At 41.2% G+C, this 26,874-nt stretch overlaps 4 protein-coding genes across 4 annotated transcripts; 2 read left to right on the plus strand and 2 right to left on the minus strand.

Annotated features, from left to right (window-relative positions):
• Positions 1 to 3,255: 3,255 nt before the first annotated feature.
• Positions 3,256 to 6,883, minus strand: LOC134189127 (uncharacterized). The gene is made up of 7 exons (XM_062657367.1): positions 6,691 to 6,883; positions 6,419 to 6,581; positions 6,334 to 6,364; positions 6,170 to 6,232; positions 4,584 to 5,391; positions 4,342 to 4,526; positions 3,256 to 3,726 (listed from the first exon to the last, which is right to left on the minus strand). Coding segments are annotated over exons 1-5 (864 nt in total). The 5' UTR covers positions 6,693 to 6,883; the 3' UTR covers positions 3,256 to 3,726; positions 4,342 to 4,526; positions 4,584 to 4,786.
• LOC134176393 (serine/threonine-protein phosphatase 6 regulatory ankyrin repeat subunit B-like) lies at positions 6,720 to 9,004 on the minus strand. Its single transcript, XM_062643096.1, has 4 exons — positions 8,959 to 9,004; positions 8,633 to 8,900; positions 6,768 to 7,850; positions 6,720 to 6,726 (listed from the first exon to the last, which is right to left on the minus strand). Exons 2-4 carry the CDS (start codon positions 8,866 to 8,868, stop codon positions 6,720 to 6,722), a joined length of 1,326 nt encoding a protein of 441 aa, XP_062499080.1. The 5' UTR covers positions 8,869 to 8,900; positions 8,959 to 9,004.
• A 6,940-nt stretch (positions 9,005 to 15,944) lies between these two features.
• Positions 15,945 to 16,904, plus strand: LOC134176498 (uncharacterized protein K02A2.6-like). The gene has a single exon (XM_062643199.1). The coding sequence runs from the start codon at positions 15,945 to 15,947 to the stop codon at positions 16,902 to 16,904; it is 960 nt and encodes a 319-aa protein (XP_062499183.1).
• Positions 16,905 to 17,494: 590 nt separating this feature from the next.
• Positions 17,495 to 19,281, plus strand: LOC134176603 (zinc finger MYM-type protein 1-like). The gene is made up of 2 exons (XM_062643299.1): positions 17,495 to 17,768; positions 18,043 to 19,281. The coding sequence occupies exons 1-2, from the start codon at positions 17,511 to 17,513 to the stop codon at positions 19,279 to 19,281; spliced, it is 1,497 nt and encodes a 498-aa protein (XP_062499283.1). The 5' UTR covers positions 17,495 to 17,510.
• The last annotated feature ends 7,593 nt before the right edge of the window (positions 19,282 to 26,874 follow it).

The raw sequence follows: 26,874 nt of genomic DNA on the forward strand, positions 1-26,874 counted from the left end.
AGAGTGTCTAAAATTTAATATGTACATATTTATTACTTATTATATAGATACAGCTGTCTAAAATGTAGGCAAGCTTTTTAAAGTATGATGGAACAGCTGTTTATTCAACTGTGAAAACATAATGCAAGAATGAATTGTTTGATTGACAAGAAAATCCAGCTTCAAGTACAGTATGTTTACAGTATGTTGATCATTGGAATCTACACCTAATAGTAGTGTAGTGTTATATATATGTATGTATGTATATATATATATATATATATATATATATATATATATATATATATATATATATATATACATTACGGTTGAGTTTCCTGCAGTTAGCATAGCTAACGCAAAGTATATATGCAAGCGTGCACGCTTCTAATCTACTATTCTCGACTGAAATGCAACCGATTCGAGTCCAACTTGTGGATACGATTACTAAATTTATGGCGATACATATACATTTGCAGTATCCACAGATCAGCACACTTTCGGGTGGGTGGGAGCTGTACAGCGGTCTTGCTCCGCTGTGGAAATGCATATTCCCGGATGTCAATTAATTGAATTAATTGAAATATGATTGACCGCTCTTAGTGAGGAGTATACTTGGGTGATCGACCGTTCTAAATCAGCAACATTGTCTTTGGTTTACGTAATTTGTTTGCTTAGGTTTTCTCTTTTGCCATGCTTTCGACAAAGAAGTCTGGTATTTGAGAGAATTTCAGTATAATCTTACAAGTGTACATGTAACTACAAATCATTTGACACTCCAAGATACATTATATAGTATTCTTGCATGGGGTTATCACTAACCACAGAAAGAGTGAGTAAGAACAAAGCCTTTTAGCTTTGGAGCTCACCGAGCCTGGCCGACCCAAACCGTCTTACTGTGAGAGCCTAAGAACTGGCTCTGCCTAATGGCGATCTGCCAGTATCACTATTTGAACCAAATGGTTGCTACTGGAGCAAAGATTAGAAATATTTGGTATGTCTGTCTGTCAAACATAAAATTTAAAATCAATGACGCCAACCAACCAACCTGATGTCCATCTATCCGAAAGTGGCTGTTGCTTGAGAAAGCTCCCAACCCGTAATATTTCGCTGACAACTTTATTAAAAAGGCTCAGGTGTGCACGCATCGCAGCCAGAGCTTCACTCTAGACAGAGGCTTTGATCACAGCTAGTCATGAATCACGTGACATGAATCGACGTAATTGTTCAAGCAGCTGCAAGAATGGCCACATCACGAGACCACTGCAAACCGCACACCCCGCCTCAGACGTGGCAGCGCACGCAAAGGCACAGATGCCATGCAGCTAGTAGCAGATGGGCGAGAACATCCGTTTCCGGCAAGAAAAATAGTGAGCAAGATGAATCACTACCAGCAGGTCTGAAGAACCAACAGTATTTGTGTAGTTTACTACAACGACACAGCCAAAGCAGAACGTCAAGGTCCGTTCGTGGGTGTACTTATACTTCTGATATAGTTAAGCCCTGTCTGACGGAGCTAATTTTGGACGAAAACCTTATATCAACTTTAAATAAATGTACATGCCGAAGCAGATGTCACTGTTAGCCTATCCTACTGGCACAGCAGACGTACCATTTTGTCAATTTGAGACACTCCGCTCAAACGATTACTGAAATGTTTAAGGCAAACAGGCACTCAACCAAAGATTGTGGGAGACTCTCAGACTATGATCCGGACTGAGAACAAGAGTTGTGACGTGACAGTCAATGTAGTCAAGAAACTTAGATATCCTGTGCTTGGACGGTCCGGTATAACTGCCTTGAATGCTTTGATCCAGCTCGACTCAAGATGGAACAGTTTGAAGTTTTCGCACAGTATCTTACGGTGTTCTCTGCATGGTCTGGGCAAGTATGACACAGAGTACAAGACTAAGCTTGAGCTCAAGGCCTAACCTTGGGCTCTCAGCACCCACGAAGAGTGGCAGTGGCCTACCTAAAAGAAAGTCAAAGAGAACTTTGAGTTTACCATCAAGAATGAACTTACTTGGAGGCATAGAGGTGACAACAAACATGTGTTCTCCAAGTAGTTCCCGATGAGTCAAGTCCAACAAGACAGTCAGGCTCAATGTTGATGTAACAAAGCTGAGAGAGTCAGTAAAAGCGAACAACACATTCTTCCAGCAGTTGAAGAAACACTCGACTCGGAGGCGAACGACTCGAAAGTGTTCAGCAAATTTGACACAAACTCTGGATTTTGACAGATACCACTAGCACAAGAGTCCAGAAACTTAGAACATTTATAATACCATTTGCTATAAATATTTCTGTAATAGCCAACTGCTTTCGGAATCGCATCTGCCATAAAACATTTTCCAAAAAATGCAATGGAAACGAGTAGTTTATTTAATGAACGACATCTTTGTACATGCATAGCAAGACACACAGGAGCATCCAGACATTTGTTTCAACTGAATGGTCAAGTTTGTTGCAAAAAAATAGCTACTTTGGGCAACGCGCATGAATAGAGATCTGGCACAGGAGTAATTTCAGTTACACCAACTTTCGCTTTGTAAAGTCGGGAAACGTACGCTACCAACTGTCCTTAAGGTGTCTTGTAATGTTTTCTGTAGAACCGTTACCCAGCCATTCAGAGAAACAGAAAAACACTCGAAGGCTTCACTAGACTTACGAAACTTACCGTGCCTTGATTTCTGAATCAGTATAGACTTAGTGGAACTGCCCGTCACAAGCAGCTTCTATGCCAAAAAGTTACCTGATCTGAGACAATGACGTCAAAGACAACACAACAGGTACACTAGAGGATTGACAGTGGACAGCTCTAGCGTGAGCTAAAAACGTGGTTAAGTACCGTGCGCTAACGTTTAGTATTTAGGGAGTCTCTTAATTAATCAGCTTCTCCCGAAAAGTATGGCAAATGCGTTACATGCAAAATTTGCTGGGTGAAGTAAACGCGGAAGCCATGCTTAGCCCCATGCTCGGCCCCTAGCTGCTTCTCCAACTGCCCTACTATGGCGGGATATTGCTGTTTTTAGCCACTAGACTATGGAAAAACGGGTGAACACGGAAAAATTAGCGAATTGCCAAATCCGGCCCGTAGGAAAACAAGCAAAGACATTGCAACCTCGTAATAGATAGCAATGAGAGGCTGGGGCCCCTTGGGTCCCCGCCAAGATCTACCACTGCATGCTAACGTGTCTAAACGCTGGCAACGGAGAACAGCGGAGAAGCACTGCATCTCAAAATTTTTAAGCTGGAATGCGTATATACAATGCAAACGTTTTAATAGTGGATGCACATGTACATCGAAATTTACAAAATGTAATCATTTATTGTATTTCAATCGGTACTGTGTCATTGCTAAGTATTCTTCTTGGTGCCTGTTCAGTGCACAAAACACAATTATTGACGTCGGCAGACATGCTCTACCAAACTGTTATCAAATACAGTCTCAGCCTGGCGTCTAGCATCAATGCTGCACATTGCACTGATTATTGCCGTCCGACTTGCTTTGTCACCATATTCATCAATCCACATTTTCAATGCTGTTACAGTTTGCATAAAACAATCATTGTTTTCTCTTTCTATCACTCCTGTCTTGTCTATGAAAAAGTCAGCTGATGATTTCAACACAAGCCTTCTCCAACAATGTCACATTTTTTCAGCTACGTTCACAACATCATCGGCTGTACATTTGCCCTTTGCTCTAACTGTTAGTGGTTGTTGTGGTTCTATTGGTGCATCACGCTCCTAGTTATAAAACAAACTTTGTTAAGTGATAACTACATAACACACACACACACACACACACACACACACACACACACACACACACACACACACACACACACAACACACACACATCTTAGTTGTTAGCATGCATTGAACTAATAGGCAAGAATAGTTCTAAAATAGACTACTTATGCAGCAATCATCACATATGTCATTGTCAATTGATCAGTCCATCAGTCAACAAACCAAATAAATTCAGTACTCACTATCACAGGTTTAGACAATGCATGCCACTTCATTATGAATGTTTCACTTTCAGTGCAAACTCAGATCTTATTCTTATAGGATAATTGCCTGCATGGATAGCCATTTCACAGTTTGGCACAACTAGTGTGCATAACTAAGTTAGATAGATTTGACATAAGCCCAACCCAAAATACATGCAATTAGATTTAATATGGCCCCGACTCTCTTTCTCTTTTACACCAGAACTATCTACAGAACAAATTGCGAAATATGTGATCAAAGTCAGTGTTCCTGGAGATGCACTCTAGTATTACAAATAGTACATGAGGACGACAGCTTTATTATGTATAATACAAAACTAGTTGATCCAGATAAAGTCTCACTCACTCTGCCATCCTGAATGTCCTGAACAAGACGAGGAGTAACTTTTAGACGAAGTGTTTCATTGACCGGCTTAATATCTACCATGCATCTGTTTGAGGGATGGGCATCACCATGCTTGAACTCCACAGTACGTCATATTTCACGTCTAGACATTTCCAGTTGTCCCAGAATTTAGCAGCAGCTACAGTCTGAAAACCAAATGCATTAGAAACCACACTACTGTAACTGCAAGCATACAGTAATACCGGTGGCTGTGAAGTAGCTTCCCTATCACCATCTGTAATGCTAAATTCAATGTCGTCTCTAGAGTCTATTTTCATTTCTCGATTCAAACATAGGACATGACGCTCTGGTGACGCACTACTTTCATCACGTTTCATATCGTACCACCACAAGGAAATTTCACAATGTTATAATCAACTGGGATATCAACTCATAACATCATTTATCAACACACCTCAATAACTTCACGGCAACTGTCATGGCACTGAATAGTGAGATTCCAAATATTAAATAATGGTCTCTCTTGATAACCAAACACAGAAAAACGCATTGTTTTCGAAGCCATAAACATGTCAACAGGCTTTCCGAACCACCAATGCCAACACAAGTGATTTACATTCAATGTACCACTGGCAAGGTCATACTCACAGTCTACGCCATCAACATTCACTTCGTCCAAATCAGAATTGATTGTCACTATGGCTTTCGGCTGCCACGATTGAGACGACGTAGAAGTATTGCACATAGCTCTCATGAGTGACAAATGCCATCCTTTCGAATCAATCGGTGGGGCAAAGTATACTTGGACATGTTTGAGAAATGTTAATCCACGAGGTTCAAAGGCATAAAACGGACTCAAAATGTATCCATCATTGACTGAGGCAGAAGGTGGTATTAGTCTTTCGTCAACATACATATGCATGTTAAGGTTGACTGGTTCGCTCACAGCACCTTCGGGAATCAAAATGGACAAACTGCCTGAACTGTAGCGTCCAAACTCAGGACCAACCATTATCTCCAATGTAGCTATTGGCTTCACTTGTTTCATCTCTGTGAGGGAACAGTAAATCACCAATTTAAGACTTATGCCTAAGTTAAAAAGTTGTTTCAAGTAAACAGTAAACTACCACAACACAACAGAATCTCAAGAATAAAATCACTTACCCTAAAAACCACACTTCTAAAGCTGCGTAATCTGACTTTATCGACACTACGAACCAAGAAACACGTCCAAATCAATGCAGACAACTGCTGAAACGTCCTATTTGACAAACCCGATTTGTTATTGATCATTGATTAAATTTTGTCCAATGTCTAACTGTTATATTGCGTCATGACCTACACTAACACACTTTGCACTAAATGTCATGACTTAGCTATACTAGCACACTTTGCACTAGATGTAACGCCACCAGCCACATGCAGATAAACAAATTAGGAAAACATAACAACCAAACTGCAACATGATTATCCAAAAGTCTCGTAAAACAACAACCAGCTGTTGCTAGAACACAGTAACCAAACAAACAAAAGCATGATATTTAAATAGTTCAAGGAGATTCTGACAACCACATTTTTCTTAAAGATCATTCTAATTAACAACCACTTCGAAGTCTTTATGAGACAAAAAAGTCAGCTACCAAACATTTGCCAGACAAACCAAAGCTCAAATCTACAACATATAAAAGGAGACCAAACAGACAACGAACAAACAGAAAAATATGAAACAAATTAGCAAAAGAACAAGCAGATAGGTAAACTGATAGAAAGACACAAGGTGTTTGTCTATATATAGGTAGGTAATGTTCTAGCATTGTAAACCAGTCACCAGTTATATTTTCTTCTGTTGATTCTTCCGTCATAGTTGTTGTAGCCTTAACATTCCTGACACCTAAAATAATTCAAACACATTTAAGTAACAATTTTTAAGTGACAACACAAACTATCAAAGTCAATACGCCTACAAAACAAATAATTAACTAGAATACTCACCAGCAGAGACGTTGCTTTCGTCATCATCAGACTAAACACAACAGCAATCAGTCTACATGAAACATACAATCACTTTTGTTCTTACATTCAGTGCACTTCGATCAGCACCGTTTTTAACTAACACGTCAACTGTGTCAATATTTGCTTTCTGAAATGCAACCTGTAGACGTGTAGCTCCATTGCCGTCTGTAGCATTTACGCTAGCTCCCTTTGCTATGAGCATTGCAGAAACCTTGAGCCAATCATTCCTGCCACAAGCAGCTTTATGAAGAGCAGTTTAATGAAAATTATTGGTAGCAAACACATCAGCATTGCAATCCAACAGTTGTTTAACTGTTGATGGTAAACCAGACTCACATGACAAGTGTAGTGGTTCATTGCCATCTTCATCCACTGCATCAATCCTAGCTTTATGCTCTAGTAGAACAGAACACAATTCAGGACACTCTCTGTAACCACCAGCTGCTGTGTGCAGTGGTTTTTGTCTACTTTTAGTCAATGCATTTACATCTGCTCCACAATCCACTAATAGTTGAACAGTTTGAATGTCACCATCTTTAACTGCTATATGCAAAGCATGACTACCATCACGTACTTTAGCAGATTTCAATATGGAATCACTTGCCAAATGTAGAGGTTTTCTTTTTTGCTTGTTTAGAGAAGTCACATCAGCCCCATAAGATAGAAATAAATTTGCAGTTGCAAAATGCCTTTGCTTGCATGACAAGTGTAGTGGTTGGTTGCCATCTTTATCCACAGCATCAATCGTGGCTTTATGTTCTAGTAGAGAAGTACACATTTCAGGATAGTCTTTCTCTCCACCGGCTGCTGTATGTAGTGGTGTTTGTTCAGTTTTATTCACTGCATTTATATCTGCTCTATTAGAGACCAACAAACGACTTGTTCTTGTATGACCTCGTTTACAAGCCAAGTGCAGTGGATGGTTTCCATCTTTATCCACTACAGCAATCTTAGCTTTATGCTCTAGTAGAATAGAACACAATTCAGGGCACTCTCTGTAACCACCAGCTGCTTTATATAGTGGTGTTTGTCCAAGTTTATTTGATGCGTTTACATTTTCTCCACAATCCACTAATAGTTGAACAGTTTGAATGTCACCACCTTCAGCTGCTTTATGCACAGCATAACTCAAAGCACGACTACCATCATGATCATGATCTACTACTATAAGACCAAGATCATCCATATACAAGCTAGTTTTCAATATGGATTTACTTGCCAAATGTAAAGGTCTTCTTTTTTGCTTGTCTAGAGCAGTCACATCAGCCCCATAAGATAGTAATAAATTTACAGTTGCAAAATACATTCGCTGGCATGCCAAGTGTAATGGTTGGTTGCCATCTTCATCCACTGCATCAATCTTAGATTTATGCTCTAGTAGAATAGAACACAATTCAGGGCACTCTCTGTAACCACCAGCTGCTGTGTGTAGTGGTGTTTGTCTACTTTTAGTCAATGCATTTACATCTGCTCCACAATCCACTAATAGTTGAACAGTTCAAATGTCACCATCTTTAACTGCTATATGCAGAGAATAACTACCACCATCCACTTTAACAGATTTCAATATGGAATAGCTTGCCAAATGTGGAGGTCTTCTTTTGCTTGTTTAGGGCAGTCACACCAGCCCCATAAGATAGAAATAAATTTGCAGTTGCAAAATGCCTTTGCTTGCAGGCCAAGTGTAGTAGTTGGTTGCCATCTTTATCCACTGCATCAATCGTGGCTTTATGTTCTAGTAGAGAAGAACACAATTCAGGAGAGTCCTTGTCTCCACCGGCTGCTGTATGTAGTGGTGTTTGTCCAGTTACATTCACTGCATTTACATCTGCTCTATTAGAGACCAACAAATGACTTGTTCTTGTATGACCTCGTTTACATGGCAAGTGCAGTGGATGGTTTCCATCTTTATCCACTGCATCAATCTTAGCTTTATGTTTTAGTAGAAAAGAACACAATTCAGGATAGTCTTTCTCTCCACCACCTGCTGCATGTAATGGTGTTTGTCCATTGTCATTCTCTGAATTTGTATCAGCTCCCCAATCCAGTAACATCTTGACAACTTGACTGTAACCTCTTCTAACGGCTATGTAGAAAGCGCAGTTACCATGACGATGTACTAAATTTAGACTTTCCTTTGTTATCAATGGACAACACAAAGGGACAGAATCATCTGAACAACTAGCAGCTATAAGAAGTGACGTGTCACCGTCATTGTTGACAGAAGTAACATCGGCGTGGTGATCAACTAACAGTTGACAAATATCGGCGTTCTTACGACGAGCAGCGGCATGAAGAGGCTGATTTCCATCCTTGTCTGTCGGATTGACGTTCACACCTCGTGACAGTAACTAAGAACGAACAATTCTCGAGATTTTCCCAGATGACGCCATAATGTAGAGCAGTGCGTCTAACACCTCCATCCACAGTATTCACGTTCTCTCCTTGTTCAACCAGTCGTCGAACCTCCTCCCATTCTTTGTTCCGCGCAGCTTGAGCGACATTTCGTTTCATGCTTTTTGCGCTGAAGTTTCTCAGAACGTTCACTGGCACAAACGATCACACAATCACTTATCAGCTATTGTTGCAATCAATTTTTCTTACAGAATCTCTCAAAGACTTGACCAATGACCCGTAGTCACGAGGTTTTGCCACGTCAGGTTTTAGCTACAAGAATGCAAATTCCCGGATGCCAAAGCACATGTGGAAGCACGTGTGACAACACGCGGAATAATAATTTAGCGCGGCTATTGCGCTGTCTCGCGCAGACAGCCCCTCCCATTTCTGACTAATGTCTAAAGCTGTCCTTTCTAGCTAGACACAGTTTGGCGTCAATCATAGTTCATCCCACCAACCTATTTCTAGCGAGGTGTCGGCACATTTGCTGTAGCATTGAAGATTAACTAAGTTCTCTGCAGTTGTAAACGAGACCAACATGCTTACTATCAACAATGGGCTCGGTCCCGTCGCGAGAATGAGCCATCACGTGGTCGAGCACGTGAATTGAACGAGCGCGCGACAGAGGTCTGTTTCTGGGTATACGAGTCTACGGTTTTCCAAGTACGTGTACACTACAGAAGGGGACTGTCATTATGAAGTATATAGGGGGTTGGCAATATTTGCCCAAGACTACAAACTTAAGAATATGTAACCCCTACAAAATGTGTCTTAGACGACTTTCGACCCTCCAATGCCTGACTGTTAAAATTTATGTGACCCCACCAGTGTGTGTGTGTGTGTGTGTGTGTGTGTGTGTGTGTGTGTGTGTGTGTGTGTGTGTGTGTGTGTGTGTGTGTGTGTGTGTCTGTGTGTGTGTGTGTGTGTGTGTGTGTGCGTGTGTTTTTTTGTGTGTGTGTGCGTGCGTGCGCGCGCGTGTGTGTATGTGTGGATTGCCAAGAGCTGCGTAAGCGACGACACAAGTGAGTTAGAGTGGTGTTGCTAGAGATTGGGATGAACGAGTCTGGTTCATCTGAACTGTCGCAACCTTCACCTAGCATCGTCGTCTGTACGTACGTGTCTTGACCTTCGACTCCTACAATGTCCAAGATGTTTTCGTCTGACTCTAAAAATCCAGCTTAACTCTTCACACTCGCTGTCATTTATATGATCCATGCAGATACCAGCAGGCAACCCGCGGCGGCAAGAAGGGCAACGCCCTTGGATACTGCGTCCTGTGCTCGTGCTAACAGCGGCGTTTAGTTTAGTTTAGTTAGATCTTAAAAGTGGTACGGCGATCTCCGTACATGTCGCACTGTCTCGATCCGCCGCTCTTGATCCGATCGCTCTGTTCAGCTTCTCGGACAAAAACTTATAGTGCGTGTACAATATTGCCAGCTTCCTTTGCATTCTGCTATTGTGCTCAATGAATCAATATAATTATTGTGAGAGAGTGAGAACTCATAAAAATATTCAAAACAGAGTAGGATAAGTGCAGCACGTGTGATCCTTGTAGGTTGAATAAGACTCTCTCTTCTGGTGAAGAATATGGCTAATTATATAAGTGAGCTGAGAATTGCTACATCTCCAATTTGTGGCTATTAATCGTCTAAATAATTAATATGTCTTCTGTTGATTGCACATGATACTATGTGTTCTGTTCTCATTTTGTATTACTGCAATTGTCTGTTCGGTTGTTGCTGTTGTTGTTTGTAGCAGCTAGGCTAGCCTCGAAGTTCCAGACCGTCTCCCAAAAGAAATGGGAGACAGCCTGGATCAACTTTTGATCAAACCGACTTCGGAAGTAGGCGTAGTTACTTAAGAGAAATGGAAGGGTTTGTAACAGTCAAAAACAGCTCTTTAGATAACAGCGCTATGCCACCCGTTGTGACAGTAGGAGATCGATTACTACATTCTAGAAGTGTGCTCAAACAAGGTGGGTGGTAATGAACTGCGATGGCGGCAAAGCTGCAGTGGTCCGCTGTTCAGGATGCATTGAATCAATTTCTAGAGCCTTGGCGTTGTTTCAAAGGCACGGTCCAGTGCAGTTTTATATCATGAAAGACGCGCACGTTTATGCCATCAATTACGAGCTGTTGTTGTGGAACGCCTTTGCCAGAAGCCGTGCATGTTATTACAGAACTCTCAACGTTCATTGGCCGCCACTTTAGTGGCGGCAGCTTGCTGATTGGCTGACTCAGATAACTTCCGAACTCGGTTTGATCAGAAGTTGATCCAGACCGTCTCCCATTTCTTTTGGGAGACGGTCTGGAACTTCGAGGAGACAGCGAGGCTTGATGTCGTTTGCACCAGATTTTGTTGCTGTGACAGTGTCAACTCATCTCGTTTTAGCTAATCTCACTTTTGCTTCTCGTGATATCCAGAGTGAGCCGCTTATCAAGTGGTCGCGATCATGTCACATCGGCTGGGAATGGGCAACGCCACGTGCATTCTCGCGATCGTTGAAACTAAAACTAAAAGTTAGACTTGAAAAATGAGTTTGACTTTGCAATGAAAAGGTAAAAACGCCAAAATGATGCTGGCATATCGCCATGAGGCAGGCCAGTTCATTGTTTTCAAGTGAATCATCATTTCAACATTTTTTCAGGTAACATTGTGTCAAGTAACATTTTCTCAAGTAAATTATTATGTAATATTCTGATATCTGACACGTGTAAAATGTGGCCGTGCTATCTCACGCCGGTTCAACAGTGTTTGACCTAACTATATATGTTGCTTTTGACCACGGCTGCAAATCTTGAGAGCACAAGTCCTGATATTTGCAAATCTAATCTCTAGACAATTCTGAAGAATCCATTAAAATTGTTTAACGAAAAACTGCAAATTTCTAGAGACATAACATGTTGATCACACCATAGCATGGGCGTTTGTTTACGATGATTATGTTCAAATTCTTATAATTACCGTAATTTCCTCTCTCAAGAAAGGCTAAAAAGTAAACGAAAAGTTAACAAAGGCTGTAAAACAACAGCAACGATTATTCTAGAAAGGTCGAACGGTTAAGGTTTTGTACTGGCGCTAATTAAGCGTTGACACTCTACAATGTTTCCCAAGGATTAGACCAGCGGTGTTTAACTACTGCTACTCTAAGAAGCTCTAAAAGCCGTTAGTGCGACCATTGCAGGATCAGTATACATGCACGTACAATATGAGTGCTTGCTTAAGGCCAGGTCGTTCTCTAGCCTTGCCTTCTAAACAGACTCCCCTCAAACAGACTCTCCTCAAACAGACTCTCCTCAAACAGACTCGAAGACGACCTTTCGGACGTAATATTTAGCTTCACAAAGTGAGACCATTCTCTAAAATTTCAATTTTTTAAGCGATTGCATTTGCAGTACGCTTCAAACGCAGAAAATAGCAAAAGTTGCCGTGACACTCCCGTACGTGATAACCTAATTATTGTTACAAGTCAATGTAAACGTCATTGCTGCCTACAGCGCCGTTATAATGTTCAACGACTGTGAATTATGATCGCTGTCATTAACTCATGGTTGCCGTTTCCATGGTAATGTGCAAATTGTTGGAAAATGCACTGTATTACCTAGATAATTAAGATCTAAATTTTGAAGCATATTTGTAGTGTCACTACAAATAATTAAATCTATGACATAATACATGTAACATTTATCCGTGTCTATTAGATCATTTGGTAGTGCACTGTAGAGAAGGCAACGCTATCCTCTGATTTGAGGAGCGTGTCACAGAAAAGGAAGCTGCAGTGGCCATTATATAAACGATGATCGTTCCAATCCGTTGCCGTGTTGAACAATGCAATGTCGGAGCTAATTGCATGCGATGATATTTGCATGTTTTCTGGCAACGCAACTGTTCTACTACAATAAGTAGTAATACGTACGTATATATTCTTTATGCATGAATGTTCCGCTTTTGCTGTTGAGTAAAAGTTGGTATATCTAATAGTTAAGGTAGTTAAATGCAAAAACAAATTACACTTGATTCACGTCAGATGTAACTTGTTGCTATTTTGTATGGACGTCAACTGTGATCTGCATCTCCATCGTATGAGTTGCTTGCATGGGGTAGTAGAGTAAGGGACTATGGGACTACTCCTAGTCCTCATTAGCATACTTATAGAATATGACACTATATATTAGTGTGGCATGTGGTTAGCCAGTCTTGTGTAGTCTGGTGTAGTATTGCGTAGACACTGTAAGCGAGATGCAATAGAACCAATAAATAGACGGTAACGACACAACAGTGGCGACGAGGGATGGCGAGTGCAGCCACGAATTTGAAACACGGGTTATTGGGCGAATTCCGAGCAGGAGTAGAAAGCATCGACGAATACAAGAAAAGGTTCGAGCTTTACTGCCTGGCAAACGCAGTATCGATAGGAGACGAGCACGTAGCTCGTAGGAAGGCAATCTTTCTCACGGCTGTGGGTGCATCGACCTACAGTTTGTCTTGGTACGACCTCGCCAACCGCAAGATTTGGAGCTTGATGAGATCATTCAGCAACTGAGAAATCATTACGAGCCAAACAAGATTGTTATAGCCGAGCGATTCCGTTATTACAAGAGACAACAGAAAGGTGAGACTGTTACGGTGTTCTTGTCAGAATTGCGTCGTCTAGCTAGACACTGAGTTCGGAGACGAGTTGTCAGTTGCGTTGAGGGACCAATTCGTGTGTGTATTACGAGTGGAAGCCCTACAGCAGAAAGTTCTGGCGGAAACTGACTTAACCCTTGATGGAGCAGTAGGAATTGCGCAAGCTTTTGAGTCTGCAAGACAAGAAACGATAGCTTTGCGAGGAGACACGCGCAGACACGGATCAACAACAGACCACGAGACGGCGTTTAGCATGCAAAGTAGTAGCAGTGGGAGGTTAAAGGAAACACAGTCTGATATGAAAGTATGCTACAGATGCAATGGCAAGGGGCACGTTCCTAATAAGTGTTACATGAAATCAAGAGAGGGCTATTTATGTCACAAGAAGGGACATATCGCAAAAGCCTGCCGAAGTAAGAAGCAAGGCGATTTCAAGAACGGGAGCGGAGCAGCGGGTACCAAGAATACAAAGTACCAGAAGCAAGCCACGTTACAATCGGAAGAAGAGGAAGTATGTTCACTTTATGGTCTAGGAAGTCAGGATGCAATCAAAGTCAATATGACTGTAGCTGAGCAAGAATTAGAACTGATTGTTGACACGGGTGCAACTATTACCGCGATTACCAAGGAGACCTATGAGAAACAACTATCTCAGGTCAAACTCCAGAGCAGCAACATGAAATTACAGTCATATTGTGGACAGACATTGTCTGTACGCGGAGAAGCTGTAGTACCAGTACGCTATGGAGATCAACAAATACGAGGTAGAGTAGTTGTCGTCAATGCTGCAAATAAGCCAGCAGTAATTGGCAGGAATTGGTTGTCACGACTCAAGTTGGACTGGGCATCCTTATTTAGCTTGAATGTCCTGGATCCCGTACAGGAGTTTCCTGAGTTATTCAAGGAAGGAATGGGAAAGCTGCAAGGAGTGCAAGCGAAAATTACTTTCAGTGCCAATGCCAGGCCAGTCTTTCATAAGGCAAGAGCAGTACCATTTGCGTTACAAGCTAAAGTGGATATTGAAATCAATCGCTTAGTCAAAGAAGGAGTACTGACACCTGTAGAACAAAGCGAGTGGGTTTCACCTATAGTAGTGGTGAGGAAATCTGACGGCAATAGCAGATTGTGTGGTGACTACAAAGTAACCATAAAGCAACCATAGTAACCAAAGTAATCAAAGTAACCAAAGTAACCATAAAGTAACCATAAAGCAAGCTTACCAATAAATGGAAGTGGATACCGGAAGCCAACAGTATTTAACTATAAATACTAAAAAGGGTTTGTTTACTTATACCAAAGTGCCTTTTGGCATACGAACAGCACCGAGTATTTTTCAGAAAACGATGGATATAATATTGTCTGGAATACCAGGAGTTTGTTGTTCCTTTTCATGACATACTGATTGTCGGTTCAACTGATGCTGAGCACGATGCAAGAGTGAGGCAAGTATTACAACGCCTAAAGCAAAGAGGAGTCCGGCTAAAGAAGGACAAATGTGAATTCGGTCAGGCAGAGGTCACATACTTAGGTCACAGGGTAGATCACGAAGGTCTGAAACATACAGAAGACAAGGTCAAGGCTATCAGGGAAGCACCTGAGCCAAGAAATGTGACTGAGTTGAAGGCATTTCTGGGGCTGTTGAACTATTACAGCCATTTTTTTACCAAATCTGTCAAATACTCTACAAACATTGCATGAGTTACTTCAAAAAGGAAAACAGTGGAGATAGACAAGGAAACACAGGGCCGCATTCAATGCAGCAAAGAACAAGTTATTAAAGTCTGGTTTTCTTACGCATTATGATTTGTCTCGACCAGTCAAGCTCAAATGTGACGCATCGATCCCTATATGGAATAGGAGCCCTTTTGAGTCACGAGTTTGAGGATGGATCGGAGAGACCGGTAGCAGTTACTTCACGGGCACTGTCATCAGCAGAAAAGGGCTACGCCCAAATAGAGCGTGAAGCACTGGCAATAACTTTTGGCGTTCGTCATTTCCACAAGTTCCTCATTGGCCAAAGATTTACATTGGCGACAGATCACAAACAAGCCTTTGGTCAAAAATTTGGGACCTAAACAGGGTATCCCGGCGTTAGCAGTAGCAAGGCTGCAGAGGTGGGCACTAATTTTAAGTGCATATGAGTACAACCTGGCGTATATGGCTGGAGAGGAGAATAAGGAAGCAGATATGCTGTTTCGACTGCAATGGAAGTGAATGTCATAGACCCTAACCAGGAATTGTACTATGTGGATTGCTGTGAGAATATACCTGTAACAGCAGCAGAAGTAGCACAAGAGACTAAAGCGGATCCAATTTTGAGACGGGCATACCAGTATACATTGTCTGGATGAAACTGGAAATGTCACATGGATCCAAGGTTACAACTCTACTCACGACGGTCAGATGAACTTAGCGTTGAAGAGAACTGTTTACTTTGGGGAACACGTGTGATAATACCGCAATAACTACAGTCAAGAGTTCTAGCAGATCTTCATGAAAACAACTTAGGTTCAAATCGAATGAAAGCATTAGCTAGATCGTATATCTGGTGGCCGAGTTTGAACATGACGTTGAAAGAATTGTGTAAGAAATGTGAAATTTGCCAAAGTCCGAAAAATAAACCGCCTGCTGGTATTCCTCATACATGGATGTATCCCACAGCACCTTGGGAGAGAGTTCACGCAGATTTCGCGGAGTTTGAAGGTCAACATTATCTTATTATGATTGACGCTTATTCGAAATGGTTGGAAGTGCATGAAATGGGCACTAGTACAACCGATAGTAGGAAAATAGAGGTAATGAGGCGAGTTTTCAGTTTTCATGGCATTCCAGGACGATTGGTGACAGATAATGGTCCACAATTCAGTTCAGTAGAATTTCAGGAGTTCATGAAAGGAAATGGTGTCAAACATCAACTCACACTTCCATATCACCCATCAAGCAATGGACAAGCAGAACGAGCAGTTCAAATCTTCAAGAGATCTATGGAGGCACGACCTAAAGGACGTACTATTCGACATCAAATATCTATACTACTGCTGCAGCATAGGTCGACTCCTAATACCTCAACAGGAAAAATGCCATCCGAATTGCTAATGAAGAGACTCTTACGAACAAGGCTAAGCTTTGTTAAACCTACAGTTGGAGGAGAGATTCGAGACAGACAGGAGAGCCAAACAGAAGCTGCATACAGAAATCCTGAGATGTTAGCTGAAGAAGCAGTGGCAGTATGGAACCCAAGACAAGATAGTCGGGGACGGTGGCTCTCTGGAACAGTAGTTCAGAAACTGGAACTGAGCAACTATCTTGTAAACGTGAATGGTCAGGCTAGCTATGTTCATGTAGACCATATATTACATCGTGATATCAGAAGTTTTTCAAAGGATGTAGATCAGGAACAAGCATCTCCGTCTACATTTGTGCTTACCGAAAACATGCCAGTATCTGTTCATTGGGAATTCTTATTAAGACACACAGTTACCGTACATTTGTTTTCATTTGTGACTGTGCAGCTTATTTTATGACAACTGTTGTTGATTTAACTGCATTTTCACACTACCTTCTGTACTGTGTTTTCAAAATGTGCAAAAATATTAATAACTCTACTTAAATTAATTAGATAACAAACAGATGACATACCGGTAGTGCAATTCTGCTCAATTGTTAATGTAACAGGTATTGCATTGTTTGTTGAGAAACATTTGCTATAGTTGATCGCATCAATTTGTATTCCAATTTTTTGTTTCGAATCTTTAGCCTTCCAAAGGTTTACTTTTCGACAAGAACACACAGACGAATAGCACAGATTTGTACGATACCATGATGCAAAGTAAGGTAGTATGCATAGATTGTTTTTATGTTTACCACTAGATTACACAGGGGCGTAGGAACGGGTCGGGCCGGTCGGGCCATGGCCCGACAACTTTTGGAAATATGGACTTCAGCAAGCGAACGATTGCCGTAAACTTCCGGTTTAGGTATAGGCGATTAAATATATTATTTATTGATATATGTACTTCGAACAGGAGCTTCTATCTCCGTATATGCTCCTGACTCTATTGTATCCATGTTGCCTCGATGTCTAGAGTCGTCTGTCACGAGACATCTACTGAGCATGCCCAGGTAGCAAAATGGCAAGGCAGACGTCCGCGTCCGGCTTTGATAACGACGACATTGTCATTGCAACACATCCGCATCAGCCGTCTGCAGCAACGTTCAGGTTTCCAAAGCGATCGTACGGAACGAAACTGAGAAGCTTCCAACCTTCTTGGTTTGAGAAATGGCCATTTCTCCACTACGATGAAACGAATGACGCCGTCTATTGTCACACCTGCTTGTCAGCCCATTTCATGAAGAAGGTCAACATTCCAACGGCTGACGACTCATTTGTAAGTTGTGTACATGTACAAGTTGTTTTCCAGTAGTCTCATACCAGACTCCCTCGCGATCAGGTTTGCATGAAGTCATGCCTCGCTTAACCAGGTTGTTAGTGATAGGGTATGAGATTATATGCTACATTTCAGTTATTTTTGCAAATTTTTGTACCTTTTTTGGTGACGTAAACTCTGACAGTCTACACATCACGTACACACAATTATTGTTGCCACAAATCATGAGTTTACGCTTGGACATCCATTGTTTTCACTAGTTTTTCTACTGCAGATTAGGAGAGGATTTACAAATTGGAAAAATGCTACAGTATCTTTCAAGAATCATGAGAAATCAGCTTGTCATCGGGCTGCCACCGAAATTATAATTACCCTTCCTAGTACGACCAAGGATATTGGCAATCTGCTCTCTAAGGAGCATGCTACCTCTAAGAGGAGAAATAGAGCTGCCTTCTATCATATTTTGTCTTCAATACGATATTTGGCTAGACAAGGATTAGCAATACGAGGCCATGGAGACGACAGTGATGGAAACTTTATCCAGTTGCTTAGAATGAAAGCAAAAGACGATGACAATTTGTCTTCATGGATGACAAGGAAAGACAATTCTTATACGAGCCCTGACATTCAAAATGAAATAGTAGAGTTGATGTCGTCACATGTGTTGAGGGTTATTGCAAATGATCTTCGCAAATCTCCATTTCTCAGTATAATGATTGACGAAACAAGAGATTGTGCCAACACAGAACAAGTTACTGTAGTTGTGAGAATGGTTACCTATGAGTTTGATGTTGATGAGCAATTCCTGGGAATGTATGGTGTACCATCCGTAGATGCTCAGACTTTGACAACTGCGATAAAGGATGTTTTTGAGAGATTTAATTTCAGTTTTAATAAATTAGGCGGGCAATGCTACGATGGAGCCAGTGCGATGAGTGGAGCAAAAAGTGGGGTAGCCAGGAGAATACTTGAAATCGAGCCAAGGGCACTGTTTACACACTGCTATGGGCATTCATTGAACTTAGCTGCCTGCGATACAATGAAGCAGATTAAACTCCTGAAAGATGCATTAGGTGTATCTTTCGAAATAACAAAGTTGTTGAAGTATTCACCTCGTCGTGAGGGGATTTTTCTAAGATTGAAAGAAAACTTGCCAGGAAGTACAGCCACCGGAATTAGAGTCCTTTGTCCTACAAGATGGACAGTTAGAGCTGACTCAATTGCAAGCATTTTGGAGAACTTTCAAGCCTTGCAAGAAACCTGGCAGGAATCAATTGAAGTTGCACATGACACTGAAACCAAAGCAAGAATTGGTGGAGTGGAAGCGCAAATGAACACATTTGATTATCTATTTGGCACCATGCTAGGTCACATGGTTTTGAGACATACCGACAATCTCAGCAGAGCATTGCAGGATAAAGGTTTGTCTGCTGCAGAAGGACAGCAAGTTACTAGAATGAGTCTAGAGACATTGAAGTCTTTGCGTACAGATCAGTCGTATGAGTTGTTTTGACTGAATGTCAACAAGAAGGCGGAGGAATTGGAAATTGGAGAACCCATGTTGCCTCGTCGGAGAAAGAGGCCTAGAAGATTTGAGGAAGGCGAAGATGGGTACCATCATGAAACAGTCCGTTCTTACTACTTGCAATACTACAATGAGACTCTCGATGTCGTAATCAACTGCATCCAGGAACGATTCGATCAACCTGGCTATGGAATGCATAGCTCTTTAGAGTCGCTCTTAATCACTGCTGCATTGCAGTACAAACACGCAGATAATGATACTGAAGCACTTGCGAGGTACAAGTTTGAAATGGAGGAACAACTGGAGCGAGTATGTGCCTTCTACGGCGATGATTTTGACAAGGAAGAGTTGAGAGGGCAGCTGGTAACATTTAGTCTGCATTTCCAGAAGAACACAGAGAAACTTGAGAAGGTTACAATATTTGATTTAAGGCGCTACTTTTCCAGCTTGTCATCTGGTCAGAGGTCCTTATTGAGTCAAGTATGCCGCCTCATGCAGCTGATTTTGGTTATTCCAGCTACCAACGCCACCTCGGAGAGATCCTTCAGTGCACTGAGACGTGTTAAGAACTACCTAAGAACTACCATGTCTCAGAAAAGATTCAATAATCTAATGGTGCTTCATGTGCATAAAGACTATGTCGATAGTGATTTGGATCTGGATGTCATTCATGACCAGTTTGTAGCAAAGTCAGAAAATAGGCTTCGACTCTTTGGGAAGGCCAATGAGGTTCAGTAATCACAGTAGTAATAATAATAATTTGTGTGAACTCCATGCTGTTTTCAATTTAGCACACGCTAAATAGGATAAATCACGTGACTTTACCACACCTCTTAGCGCGCGTTAGGCCCGACCAGTCCTAGAATGCTTCCTACGCCCCTGTTACATCATATGCTTTTGTGTCTGGTGAGTCACAAAGTTGAGTCTATTTTGCTGGATGTACATTACAACAAATATTTTTACATTTAATAGATATTAAACATCACAGCTGTAAGAGTTAGCTTAGTTACTATGGGATATAGCTCTTTCAGTGGCAGATTTAGAAGGAGTTTGGGGTTCTACGGAACCAGGATTGGCAGACATTGTGTCAATAATTGCCATTCTGGAAAGCAGACAAGCAGAAAAGATCTCTAGCCAGAAACTGGGAAGAGTAGTGGCTCTAAAAGGAGCAAGTACGATAAGCATGATCTAAACAACAGTCTACCAGTCATCTGAAACATGGCCGTAGCATCACAGAGACTACCACACTTTTCAACTATATTCACCAAAACAGCAGTAACTCTTGGTGGAGGTCACTGAAGTGAACCAGGAAGACTCGCACCAGAAGCTGCAAGACCTATTTCAAAACTTGTTGGATCTATGATGCTTATGAAGTGTTCAGTCAGTTACACCCATCAACAGGAAAGCCTTTTGATGTCATAATGCACAATCATGCCAACAAGTATGGTGAATGGAGCTGGGACAGAGACTTCTAAAGCCGATTGTTAATTTATGCCTCTTTTGAGTTTTGGTCGTCCTTGTGTGTGCTTCAAAATTGAATGACTTGGCATCCATGCGTAAATCGCTGAATATTAAGGTGTACACCCAAGCAATGAAATCATGAAGGCGTGCGGCTTAGTAAGGTCCACCATTGATGATCTTGAAGAAATAAGTGACAGATTATTGGAGATCATGGATATCTGGTATCAACAAAGTGTAGGTCTTGCCGACACCGAGAGTACTGAGACCAAAGTTTCACAAACTGCTTTACGCAAGTAGCACCGTGATCATTCTCTGATTGATCACCAAAGGAGTATATTATCGCCATTCTGTAGTTGTTTCTTATTTTGATTCCCTTGTTAGTGAATTGAAGGTTCACATCAATGAGATGCAAAGAAAGGTATAAAACTGGCCGTGCTTTGGCACTTGAAATGGTGACTCACAGTGATCGAAACGATTGATGAGACTTACTCTGTAGATGTTCTAAGTCATAGCGCACTGGACAATGATTATCAGAATGGAAGAGGAAGTGGGCAATACACGAGGGTTAGCCTACTTCTCTCTTGAAGGTGTGCTTAAGGACTTGCAGGGAGGGTTTTTCTAACATCTAGACTTGCTTGAGAATTGCCTGCATTCTGTTCTGCTGAGAATGAAAGGAGCAACGGGTGCTGAAGCGACTCAAAAACTATCTGAGGTTTTCAATGGGTTCTGACCATCTATCTGTACTGCATGGCATCTATGGACATTCATATTTCAGCTTTTGTAGATTTTCACAAGATTGTCTCTTATATTTGTTGAGCTGCACTCTTGTCGCATGCTTGTCCATTGTTTAGGGATGACTGAGACAGACATGAGACATTGGAGAACACACTTGTGGTCACGATGTGAAATTGATAGGCTCACATGTGTTCAAATATAATATTAGTGTTTGTGGCATACTGATTTATAATAGTCAGTCTTTCACTTTTATTTCATAGACTGTTCATTACCTTCATCAACGGAACACCCTTTTGCAAACTCTAGATCTGCCTCTGTATTTATAATTGTTGGTGCTATTGCTATATTATTTAATAATGTTGTTGGTATCACTTTTTTGGCAACTTTTGAAGTTGACTAGGCCACTCAGTTGGCATTAGCTGACACGAAGCTTGCTTATTAACTTGTTGGAGAATCAGTCATTTAGAAGTGATGTTTTCGTTCATGGACTTACAAGATAACGGCCGGACATCGAACGATGTCCGGACAAGCTTGATGCCCATGTTTTTGCAATAGCATGTCCCATTACAGCAGTGCAGTTTTGTCTGCAATAATTGCTTCAATTAACAACTAAACTAAACAATTTAGCACGTCATTGTAAGTTTCTATGGTGTTTGTTACTTAATTGAGAGGGGTGCTTTCAGTTTCCCACAGCTGGACCTTTCCGGCTACTTTTTTGTATGACGTTGGGATGGAACTGTACCCTACCGATGTGCCTTGTGGTTTCGTTTCCTTGTCTGTTCATGGTGACGGCAACTGTTTCTATTGCTCTGCTAGGGTCATGGCCACAGACGACGAAGAAAACCATAGTCACATACGCACATTTGTCATGAAGGAGTTGCAAGACAATCCAGAGCATTAAGCCGACTTATTTATAGCACGAGCGAAGACGCAACTACTCACGAACAAGTCATTCTGTTTGAACTCTCTTCTCTCAGACACTTTGCAACGCTGCTTTCAGCACCTCTTCAGACGGCATAGCTGCCAACCTGCCAACGCATGACTCATACCTCAAAGCAATTCAGTGTGTGTCAAAAGTCGGTGAAATGGCATTTTTGGAATGTTAGAAATAGCAGCCCTGGCCAGTGTGCTAGGCAGAGATGTTTATTCAGTGAATCCGACACAGCTTAAACTAGCTCTCGAGAATACCTGCAACCACATAAGGAAAGGCCAAGTGAAGGAGGACCATGCAGTCCTATAATTCTTTGGTCTTGCACCAGACGTAGACTAGACTCGAATTTCATAGTCCAAACCATTTTGTCTCTTGTGTACCTAATTCAGCTACATATAGTGATGGATTAACGGCATCTGTTGCATGTGCCGCCACAAAAGGAAAAAGTGTGTAGAATTGTCTACTGCCACAATTCAGAGCTTTATAACAAAAGAAGAAGAGTGCTGTAGTTACCCATACCCATCCATCGAAACCGTCAAAGTTACAGACTCACATGTCAGCATTCTTGTCACCTCAGGGAAACAGCAGGTCATGTATTGGTACATGTAATATTGTTTCTAAATCTGATATTGTGGTATCTGACCTTGCAGTGGGTTTTATAAATATTCTACTTTATCAGATTCTGTGATCAATTCATCAATTTGCTCTAGAAATCAGCGTTCTGTTACTGTTAAGACAGCAGAAAAGTGGATTTTGGAAAATGACAGAAATCTAGCTACATGCATGTAGTTGAAGATGATAAGTCTGCAGATAACCCTCAGCTGGTCTGCATTAAAGGGTTCAATCTGTACGCAGTTTGAAGAAAGAGTTTGTGGATGCCGAAACTTTCATCCAGGCTTCAATGTTGGTTCTAAGAATCTGCGTGCGTGTTCATTTCGAGAACAAGCAGTTTCTGATATCCATACAAATGCTAAGTCATTGCTTCGACAGAGCGGAAGTAGCAATCCTCGTTACTTACTCAGCCATTGCAAAGGCAGTCACAACACTAGACAAAGGAACAGAAGGAAGAAGTGTAGCATGGGGTAGACTTAGGTACTGGATATAAGAACGAGTTTGCCTGTGCTGCTTTTGTCCATTATATTTAGCTATCATTGAGAGGACAGCTTACTGATGAATTACAGCAGGCTAAATTCTTTAGTGTCCAAACAGACGGCAGCAGTGATATAACTACTATTGAGCAAGAACAGTTTGTAGCTCTCTATTGTGATCCTCATAGTCTTGATAGCTAATTGCATATTTGATTGAAATTCATTGCTGTCCTACAACCCAAACCTATCGATGCCACTGGACTATTTGTCTGCTTGACTTGTGCAGTGGAGCATACTTGAGTGCAAGATTGATGGAGCTAATGTCAATATGGGTAAGAATGGATTGGAAGGGAAACAAAGGAGCATGTTCCTTGGATTTTTGCATTTTGGTGCATACCTCACCGAAACTAAAAGATGCTCTTAAAGGTACGTTTTTCTCTGAAGTTGATGAGATCCTTCTTCGAATATATTATTTATATGAAAAATCTGGTAAAAAGTGCAGAGAATTGGATCATGTTGTTCAAGCCCTGAAGCAGTACTTGCAACCTTTTGAAATGCCTTCCTCCAGAGGCAACAGACCACTATGTGCTAGCGGGACAAGGTTTATTACTCACAAGGTAGGTGCTTTGTCTTGTATCATAGACAGATTTGGGGCATATTTGTCACATCTGCAGACTCTGATTACTGATTCGGCAACAAAATGTGCAGATAAAGCAAAACTGACTGGCTACATTCGGAAGTGGAGAGAAGGCAAAATGATAGTGGCCTGTGCCCTAGCTCTTTCATGACGTTCTGAAGCTAGCTAGTACTCTCTGCAAGGTTCTGCAGAGTGATGAAGTCTGCATTATTAGTGCTTTCAAATCTGTTGTAAGGACAATAAGAGCAATTGAAACACTTGAGAGTATTCCACTTGAGGAACTTCCCACTGTCAAGGTCATTAGCAGGATTACCCACAGTGGACATGCGTCATCTTACAAGGCTGTTGAGCTGGTCAATTATGAAAATGGTTTGCAGTACCTTAGGAATAATCAGCAGGCTATAACCAAGAGTGTTGTGACTTGTCTGAAGAGTCGAATCAAATCACAGCATGCGAATTTGCTAAACAGCTGCATTACCATTTTGGTTACCCAAGGGTGGGAGAAGATTGATGCCACTGATTTTGCTGATGATCATATTGAATTTATTTTAGCCAGTTGATTCCAGGTACCCCTCCAACGTGCCAATGTCGACACCAACCAATTGCTGGAAGAGTGGCATGACATGCTGCAGTATGGAAAAGGGTATATCAATCTTTGCCTTGATTATGCCACTGTTTGGTTAAACTGTTCAATTCAGTGGACAGCAAACGGTGGAGTAGTATTCTGTTACTAGTTCAGCTACTGTTTTGCTTGCCCATTTAATGGGCGAGTTGAACGTATATTCTCTCAGCTGAAATTGATAAAGACTAACCGTAGATGCAACTTAAGTGAGCAAGGCCTTGATGACCTGATGAGAATAGAAAGGCACTTCTGTTTCAACATGGGACTGTACTCATGCAGTGCAACTGTGGTGGAAAGATGCTTGTCATCGGCAAGTGAACGGCAGAAGAGCAGAACCGAAGAGGAAGCCTAACGAAGAAGCACTAGACCCAGAAGAAACAGTTTTCAATCTTGTCGACTCACTGGGACTTGTTTACTGCCAGTGATACTAGTAACTCATATAATATCTAACTGATTGATATATGTTGAAAGATGTGTCACATCGTGACATGATTAATTATATTACATTTATAGGTAGGTTGTTGTTGTCATCGGCATGCATGACTATGCATGCAAACGTCAGGCCTAGTGATGTGAAATGAGTTGCACTTTGTGCTTGTACAGACCTCAGTTGATCAAATGCAGTTAGCATCTTAATGTGTTTGATTCCCCACCTTATACCATAGTTTTGGAACAAAGCTGACAATTTTAGCAGGGAAGTTATTTACTAGTTATAGACAGAATTATGTGATCTTGGAAAGACTAGTGTATGCAAAACAATATGTTTGATATGCATTGTCACGAGTAGATCTTTAATTAAGTACAAAATGAAATTGCTGTACCAACTGCTTGCATTCATATTGAGTTTTGCTACTATACACAATTTGCTTGAGACTTTTGGTTGTGGAAATACCATTTGCTATAGAATGCAAATACATTTTATTTACATAACGTTTTCTGTCAGGAAGCTGCCAAGTCCATATACAATTTGAATAGAACAGGTTTGCAGAGACTATGAAGTACATACAAAAAGACTGTTCACAAATTAAGTTTAGGACAGGTTTATCACTTTTAGTAATCAGAAACTAAATGAGGGTGTAAAATAGTAGGCTCATTATTAGATTTTGATATATTTTAGAAATATCAATTGACGAGAGTGCACTTGTAACACCAGAAAATGCCAAATTGTGTCAAATGCATTTGTGAAGCAACAGAAACCCAACATGGGTGACTACATCATTCGGACAGTAATAGATAGTGATTTTGGATGAGATTCGAAACATAACAATAACAGAATTGCAGATAGAATTGTTTTGTATATTCGAGATTGTTTGCTTGATATGCTTGTTTCCTCTTCCAAACTTTGAAATATAGGATATTTCCACACATCAGACACCTTAGGGAAGCATACAGCTTCCCCATAGGCGGAAATGTGCCTGTGCGCTGCTCAGGAACACGTTGGATTGCTCATAAGCGTAAAGCTCTGCAACGATTCGTTGACAGATATGGAGTGTATGTAAACCATTTGTCCACGTTAGCAAGTGACAGACAGACAAAGGCAGAGGATAAAGCACGCCTCAAGGGTTATGTTTTAAGATGAAGAACTACAAAATGCTAGTTGGCGCAGCTATGTATGTAGACTTGCTACAGCCCGTACATCTCTTGAGCCTCAGTCTCCAAGATGACAAAGTCAACATTGTACATGGTATACATAACCTGCTAAAAGCCAGAAAATCACTCAAAGGTCTTGCCAAGAAAGAGCCCGGGGAATGGCCGACAGCCAAACTCGTTTTGAGCCGTCTTCAGAGAGACAAAGAAGATACTTTGTATCAAGGAGCCCCATTGGCAAACTATTCTGTCAGCACACTAAGTAACTTTGCAGAAAAGGTGAAAACCGATTTAGTATGCCTTGATAACAAAATGAAGGAGCGACTAGGCTGGTGTGACACCAAACTTCTTCGTCATATAATTGCCTTTCTTGACACCCAAACATGGCAAAGAAAACCTATCGGTAAACCTCTGAGCAAGATAGTGAAGACGAGAATGTTGATGATACTGCAGAGGTTAAAGAAGCTGTAGAAGCTCTTGCTGTTTTGTTTTGCCAAACCACTAGAAAGCAAAGGCGTTA

The sequence above is a fragment of the Corticium candelabrum genome, chromosome 1, assembly GCF_963422355.1.
Source record: "Corticium candelabrum chromosome 1, ooCorCand1.1, whole genome shotgun sequence".
In the NCBI taxonomy this organism is placed as follows: domain Eukaryota; kingdom Metazoa; phylum Porifera; class Homoscleromorpha; order Homosclerophorida; family Plakinidae; genus Corticium; species Corticium candelabrum.

Coding starts and splice junctions, on each gene's coding strand:
- LOC134189127 (XM_062657367.1), bottom strand. Junction 6,233..6,333: donor CGAAAGCAACGTCTCTGCTG/GTGAGTATTCTA, acceptor GAATTATTTTAG/GTGTCAGGAATGTTAAGGCT. Junction 5,392..6,169: donor AACAGAAGAAAATATAACTG/GTGACTGGTTTA, acceptor GTTCCCTCACAG/AGATGAAACAAGTGAAGCCA.
- LOC134176393 (XM_062643096.1), bottom strand. CDS start 8,868: ATGAAACGAAATGTCGCTCAAGCTGCGCGGAACAAAGAATGGGAGGAG. Junction 7,851..8,632: donor TCTTCATGCCGCTGCTCGTC/GTAAGAACGCCG, acceptor TGACATTTGAAC/TGTTCAACTATTAGTGGATT.
- LOC134176498 (XM_062643199.1), top strand. CDS start 15,945: ATGACGTTGAAAGAATTGTGTAAGAAATGTGAAATTTGCCAAAGTCCG.
- LOC134176603 (XM_062643299.1), top strand. CDS start 17,511: ATGGCAAGGCAGACGTCCGCGTCCGGCTTTGATAACGACGACATTGTC. Junction 17,769..18,042: donor CAACGGCTGACGACTCATTT/GTAAGTTGTGTA, acceptor TTTCTACTGCAG/ATTAGGAGAGGATTTACAAA.